Source organism: Mizuhopecten yessoensis, unplaced genomic scaffold, assembly GCF_002113885.1.
Source record: "Mizuhopecten yessoensis strain PY_sf001 unplaced genomic scaffold, ASM211388v2 scaffold10911, whole genome shotgun sequence".
Classification (NCBI taxonomy): Eukaryota; Metazoa; Mollusca; class Bivalvia; order Pectinida; family Pectinidae; genus Mizuhopecten; species Mizuhopecten yessoensis.
This window is the reverse complement of record NW_018408783.1, coordinates 1,429,238-1,436,309: the sequence shown is the minus strand read 5'-3', so window position 1 is coordinate 1,436,309 and position 7,072 is coordinate 1,429,238. Positions and strand designations below refer to the sequence as shown.

Sequence of the window (7,072 nt, the reverse complement as noted above, 5' to 3'; positions counted from 1 at the left end):
AATGGTTTATAATGTATATATAAATATAAACACATAAACAGACCAAATGTTTTTATTCTCTGCATTATTCGTAAGAGGAGATTAATATGGTAGCCCCCTGTAGTAATGAGTATTTGTAATTGTTCCCTCTCGTCGGTGACAGAGAAAAGACCACACGGAATCTGTTGTACCAATCGTAACGTTTATTTTTTTTAAATTTTCTTTTCTACATGCATCTATTACCTGGTATTTTTCCTAACGGCTTTTTTGAAAACCCTGCATTGAGCCAAAAGAGGAAGATTATGGGTCCTGTTAATTGGCCAAACCAAACCAAACCAAATACTTTGGAATTAGTTTACTGGTCTGCGCTTGAAGCTAGCTTTACATTGATAGCGATATTGACTGATGTACTCGTTGTTAGTACAATACGACTATTTTTACGCTTGTGCTACGTACCTGAGGCATGGTATTTTAACGGGGTAGCACTCTTAAATCGGCATTCACATATACACCAGCATTCAATCCTTGCTATTACAAGGAGATATATACACCAGCAACATGCCCCCATTACACCGCATACATTTCACACATGGAAGGGCTTCACTTAATTGACACTAGCTGTTAATATGACTCTAAACTCAATTCAGCAAACAAAACATTTCATTACATATATCTACCCCAAGGAAAATAAATTGTAAATCAGAAACCTATCAATCCATTTATCAACAGACACAGGCAGCTTTGTTATACTGCATGTAGTTATAGTCAGTAATAACAAAAATAAGCTACGATGGTTAAATAATCATCGAAGCAATCCTCATACAATTGGCGCATGAGCTTTATTCTGACAGGTAATGGTTCGAATAGATGTTTCGCAGTGATGTCGTAACTTGATTAAATACTTCTAAAGATGTATGAGGGCATTTGTTTTACCCATTTAAAGTACCTCTCTGTCTCATGTTTGCCTATTTTTCTTTTAAAATGTTCATCTGTCTACATGTTTACTGTTCTACTTTTTATTTCATTTGTGCAAGAACCTCGTATACAGAGAAAACAATGTCACGTTGATGATAGTAACTATAGCCTTCCCTAAGCTTAAAAAACAGAACCATATTGGCGATACCTCTTCCATCATATATCCGAACAACATCGGACTCAGGAGCGCCCCAACAAAGGCAGTTATCATTAGGTATGCAGTCACTTTACCTCGAAGTGGAATTAAATTATCGTTGATCCAACTCAGAAAACTTGGCCAAACAACACCCAAAGGTGTTCCTATAACACATACAGATATCCATATTCCTACATCAGCCAGAAAAATGGCGCTAACTGAAAGTCCAACAAATCCTACGGTACACGATATGATGGAAAGCAATAGCATAGGGACTGGTTTGAGGAAGTTTGTCAGTACCGCTCCAAAGATCCTACCGAAAAGCAAAGCAAAAAATGCCACGGATGTTAACATGGAACCGGCTGTCTTTGTCCATTGCAAATGTTGAACACAAAACACTGTCAGAAAGCCGCTAAATGAAAAATCCATTGCAACGAACACAGCTGAAAATATTCCAACATTTACAAATTGAAGTATTTTTATAAATATTGGAAGATCGCCAATGAAATGTAACTCGTCGATCCTGACTTTATTTTCTGATTGTTGTGGCGATTTGAATAATATCACAACAAATGGAATTGTGACCAAGAATGCAAATCCAGCTGAAATTGAAAAACCTATATAAAGTCTGGATTTGGGTGATTCTGTATGTAATGCATTTAACTGCGGAACAGATTGGATGTTTGAGCCGTTTCCATTGACTTCATCGACTATATTGTTAGATATATTCCAAGATGTATTGTATCTAGTGACATCTGTCGTTGTTGGAATCAAGAACGGTGACGTCACAATCGGCGAGAGGAATCCAGAGATAGCAAAAGCAGCGTAGAAGATGTTCATATACACCCTACCCCTCGCCGAAGTTCCCCAGATTGACGCTGCTATCGATATTAAAGCTGAAATGATACATAAAGTGTTCCATTGACATGAATAAATAACCTATTTAAATACATATTAAATAAACTTTTTCTGTACATAAAAATACATGCATCAACGATACTGATGAAACCTTGACGTACAGTATTTCAATGGTCAGTAATTCAGATTACGGTAAAATTATATTGTAATCAACATGAAAAGAAAATATCCTTAATATATATATTACATTTGGATATATTTGCTTAAATTCACACTGTTCTGCAGAAAGGCATTAGAGATGATACTGTATACGTGAATAAATAAATAGAGAAACAATTAAAGCAAATGTACAATAAAACCAGGATAATGTAACTTACAAACAGACATCACTCCACCGGAAATACCATGTAGAACATGCGCAGCAATCATGAGTTCATATACTGTACACCATGGTATGACGGCAAACATGACACTATTAGTGGTCATGGCGACTACAAGAATAAGGTATCTGTTAAGTCTGGAATAAATAGCTCCTCCAAGAATAGAACCCAGCACCCTTCCTATAAAATATGACGTCATGAACATAGATCCTTCTTCAAGGCTTGTGCCACCGATGAGCAGAATATCTAAGAATGCAGGTCCGAACTGGCCTTTTGTCCATCCCTGGAAATATAAAGACGTTGTCATTTAAAAACTCAGTTTCGTAGAATATGAATCAAACACACTCATAAAGATGTATCTCACTAAACCTACCGTAGCTGACATTCAATCTGGTACGGCTATCATGAAATATACTTATTTAAGAATATCTGCTGTTGCCCAAAGGAAAACTCGAAAAGATATGGGCTAGTGTTGACCAGAATACGAAACGGGAAATTGTAATCACTACATGAAATCATCATCTTTAATATAATACAACCATACAAACAAAGAAAATATAACAAACCAGTATGCAGAAACCTGAAGCGGCGCATACACTCAGCAAGGTCTTGAATCTAGTGGCATCGTTATTAAGAATCTCATGTAGAAATGATCGATATTCTGTGATAGGGGCCTTCGTCTGGCATTTTTCTTTTCCATCCTCATTAGTACTTTCATTAAATGGAACTGACTCGCACTCAGATCCGTTGACTTTGTAATCGTCTTTGCTTTTCGCCATTTCCTCGTTGTGTGACACTGTTTAAGGAAACAATATTTCATTAGCAAAAGCCGGTTTCAAATTGCATGTAATAGAATATATCGAGCGTTTATGATGTAGAAATAGCAATCTGAAACACGGGTAAGAATGTTTCAAGCATGGCAAGATGTTTTACCATGCTTTAAAAAGAAGTGATTGATTATTGTTGCCGTTCATCACCAAAAGCGCATGACGATGCGCTAGTTCCACTGCATACAAAGTTTACACAATGGAGAGGTTTTCGAAAAAGGATGGAGGGAGTTGTATTCCCTATGTCGGGTATATCGGAAATTTGAAGCGTGGGAGAAAACTTGCGCACACCTCAATCTCGACTTTATATATTTATAACAAACTATCAACAATTCAATTAAACAATTTATCTCTACAGGTACATATTACGCCAAAACGATCTTTAATTTTTAAGCACACGCTAGTACACCCTTGGTCATGAGAGATTATTTTTCTCTCATTCCAACTACCAGAATAATCCAAGAAACCATGAAAATGTGTTTGGACTGGCTACCATTTTGAAAATATCAATTTCCCCCTGAGCTTTTTAGACGAAAACGAATCAGCCAGCCAGAATAAGCATATCCCATATTTGCAAACAATGTTTGCACAATAAATTAATCACATCTTTATAACGTGTACGGTAAATATATAGTAAAAGGTTTTAATTTCATCACGTCAACATTGCGGCATCGGATAGTTCCAAATTCGTGACGTCACGTCATTGTTGAGCCATGATGACGTCAAGTCACGTGAAATGGGGTGTAAGATAATAATTTCGTACGCCCCTTTCTTACCATGGACAGCTCTATCTTACACACAGGGAAATGAGAGAAAGAAATGTCCTATAACATTTTCTTACCATGGACAGCTCTATCATATACACAGGGAAATAAGAGAAAATTATCTACCTTACGATATTAGTTTTAAATGATATTTTGTCAGATCTTTATGAATATTCAAACAGTCATGATGTATAAAAATGTACTGAATCTAAAATGTAGTAAAATAAAAAGTAGTTTATTACTCACCTATAGACTTACCACTACGGACTGTGTGTGGACGAGTAGACAGCAGATAGGGACGATAACGTTTCATTACATACACAGTCTTATCAGAGTATATATTAGGGCGGCATCCTTTAGTTTGTTATGTAATAAAATCAGATAGATTTCACCCAATAGTCAGTATCTAACTGAGAAGGATAGAGTTGTGGTCGTGTTTTTGAGCTAGTTACTTGAAACATCCTGTTAAATTACGTCTGCCTTTTTTTTGTAACGCGCTTTAATCCAGTAACGCAAAATCGAAATGTCAGCTGTTTACATCTAAATCGGTCTTTGGCCTAAAGGGACCACGGAACCAATTCAAAAATAGATTGTGGGTTTTTCCCTTTTGGGCAGAAGATTTAATAGAAAGGTGAATGCCTCGGGGCCTGCTGGTTGGATATTAAGGTGGCAGAAGTTTCAAAAGTTTTATGTGTGGGTTGAGCAATATATATAGATGTAATATGTAAAAAAAAAAAAAAAAAAAAATCAAGCCTGGTTTTGTCTGGGTGAGTTTATTAAGTGTGTAATTTGTTGTAAATTTTGTTCGATTTTTGGTGCCGAATTCAATACAAGATGGCAGCCCCCATATAAAAAAAGTTCAAATTGGCAGAATTTTGAAATATTTTTTTTACAGTTGTGTGAGATGCTATTCTTCAAAATGAGGTCAGGTAAACCAGTGTGGATAACCCCATTTAACCAGGACAGTGGTAAACGTTAACACTATCGTCTATGGAAAATCATTTGGTTCCGCGGTCCCTATAGGATATGACGTTTTACACCATTCAAGCGTCCCTGGAAACCAGATGCTGGGTTCACCATCATATTTCTGCTTGTGAATCTAACCAGGGATGTGTTTTGGCAGAATTTAGAGGGAAAATTAGCTGCAAGAGGATACTTTGATGGCAATATACACCCTTGAAGAGTGTGGAGGGGGGCCAAAGACCAGGGAGGATATGGGCGCATTGTGGTTAGATGGCCAAATGGACACAGAATGACAGAGAGAGTGCACCGACTGTCACTGATGGTATATTATAGATGGCTGAAGGAGGATTTCCCGAGGAGGGACTGTGACGGCAAGATTTTGGAGGTCATTCATCTCTGCCACAACAAACTGTGCCTCAGTATACAGCACATAGTCATCGAAACCCATGAAGCCAATCAGGCCAGGAATCACTGCAAATAACAAAACAGGTGTTCCGGTTGCCATGTTCCAAGATGTCTGCTGTGATCAGCAGGTAAGTAATACATGAATTTTGTATTTAGGTCAAGGTCATGGTCAAGGTCATCCACTGTGGATGTGACACCTATATTATAGTCAAACCAAACGGTTGAACAAAAATGGGCTGTATCACTCTCTTAAAGTGATTTTAAAGAACTTGCCCACTTGATGTCTATAATATGAAATGGTGGGGTGTCAGTGTCATGTAAGGTACCCATGGAAGTACCCATGGAAAGGGTATTTCATTGGTATCAGTATAAAGCGGATCTGAATCCGTCCTACCATAAGCCGGCAGCCAGCCGGCTTTTGTCTTGAAATGAATCTATATAAACAAATTTATTGAGAAGCTATTTATTTATTTTTCTTTCTTTCTCTTTCTTTCTTTCTTTCTTTCTTTCTTTCTTGTAAGATATATATTGAAATATAACAAAGACTATTTCTTAAGTTCTCAATATTTTAATGTTTTATTTCTTTTTCTCAATCATAACTCTGTCTTTCACATAAATTTCTTCATCAATTTTACAGTCATGTAATTTGAATATTTTGTGTCTCTTATTTCTCTTCTGAATTTTACACCGCAATGATTGACTTCGTGCTTTATTGTACAAATGTCTTTTTTGTTCTTTATCTAGGTCCTTGGACACAGAGCTTCCAGCAGTGATTGGAGACCCAACCCCACTGCACAGTTCTTTAATGGCAGTTCCCGGTCCATGGTTCACAGAATACACCGCCCTATGAGCTCTCCCTGAAAAGTTACGAGTAAAGTTCACACTTGATGGGAGAGACCGCATCAGCCGTCTGTTCACAGATTCTACCTTTTGGGTCGTCAGGTTCCACAAGGTCTTTTCCAACACGGAGTCACCGAGACGGGCATCAACTTTCTCCATCAGAATTTTTGACACAGTTGCCTCTCCACCGCTGACCTTGAAATCACTTGGTAAATATATGTTGTCTGTTAGCCAGTTATTTCTCTCCTTTCCTGCATACACTAGTGATTTGGTCCTGCACTCACAGTGTACACCTTGGTAACACTTCACGATGGCCCCCTTTACACCATGAGCAGCACGTTGTAAGGGAATGAGACTCCCACAATGTCTGTCGTACAGGTGATACAGCTCTGCCTGACACCGAGCGGCTAGGTCACAAGTAAATCTTTTTTTAATTGTTTGTCGCTCTTTCTTAGTGGATCCCGGCATTATTTCCTCAAGTTTCACACACTTTGAAATGTTTTTCTGAAATTCCTTGTTAGATGAATAGGGTCCAGGTTATGTGTTGGCTTTGTACATGATGCACCACTTTTGTATCTCTTTTCAGCAGCCTTGAATGCACCTGTATCTGAGTCGGTAACAAGCTTGTCCACCTCCAGGCCGTCTCTTTTGGGGTTCTCCAGACTTTCGTAGCAGTACGCCTGTTCATTACCAATTGATGAGGCCAGAGGTAAGTTACCTTTACAGTGTGAGGTATGTTCACTTTCACAGGGTGGCCATATATTGCATAGTTTGTTTTTGGTGACAAGGTCCACCACATACTGGTCCTTGGTGTTGTGTTCTATAGTGCTGAACATAACTTGTGTCGCTGGCTGGAACGGAGTCTTCCCCGCACCAGAATAAATTGGGTTGTTGTAGGTGGCATCCACCATCAGGTCTACTTTGTTTGGCGGGTTTCCTCGGTGC

At 38.2% G+C, this 7,072-nt stretch overlaps 2 protein-coding genes across 2 annotated transcripts; both read right to left on the bottom strand.

Annotated features, from left to right (window-relative positions):
- Positions 1–640: 640 nt before the first annotated feature.
- On the bottom strand, positions 641–4,212 carry LOC110463488 (sodium-dependent glucose transporter 1A-like). Its single transcript, XM_021518108.1, has 4 exons — positions 4,178–4,212; positions 2,895–3,124; positions 2,326–2,611; positions 641–1,986 (listed from the first exon to the last, which is right to left on the bottom strand). The coding sequence occupies exons 2-4, from the start codon at positions 3,105–3,107 to the stop codon at positions 1,001–1,003; spliced, it is 1,485 nt and encodes a 494-aa protein (XP_021373783.1). The 5' UTR covers positions 3,108–3,124; positions 4,178–4,212; the 3' UTR covers positions 641–1,000.
- A 1,600-nt stretch (positions 4,213–5,812) lies between these two features.
- On the bottom strand, positions 5,813–6,707 carry LOC110463472. Its single transcript, XM_021518089.1, has 2 exons — positions 5,944–6,707; positions 5,813–5,908 (listed from the first exon to the last, which is right to left on the bottom strand). Exons 1-2 carry the CDS (start codon positions 6,593–6,595, stop codon positions 5,877–5,879), a joined length of 684 nt encoding a protein of 227 aa, XP_021373764.1. The 5' UTR covers positions 6,596–6,707; the 3' UTR covers positions 5,813–5,876.
- Between the last annotated feature and the right edge of the window lie 365 nt (positions 6,708–7,072).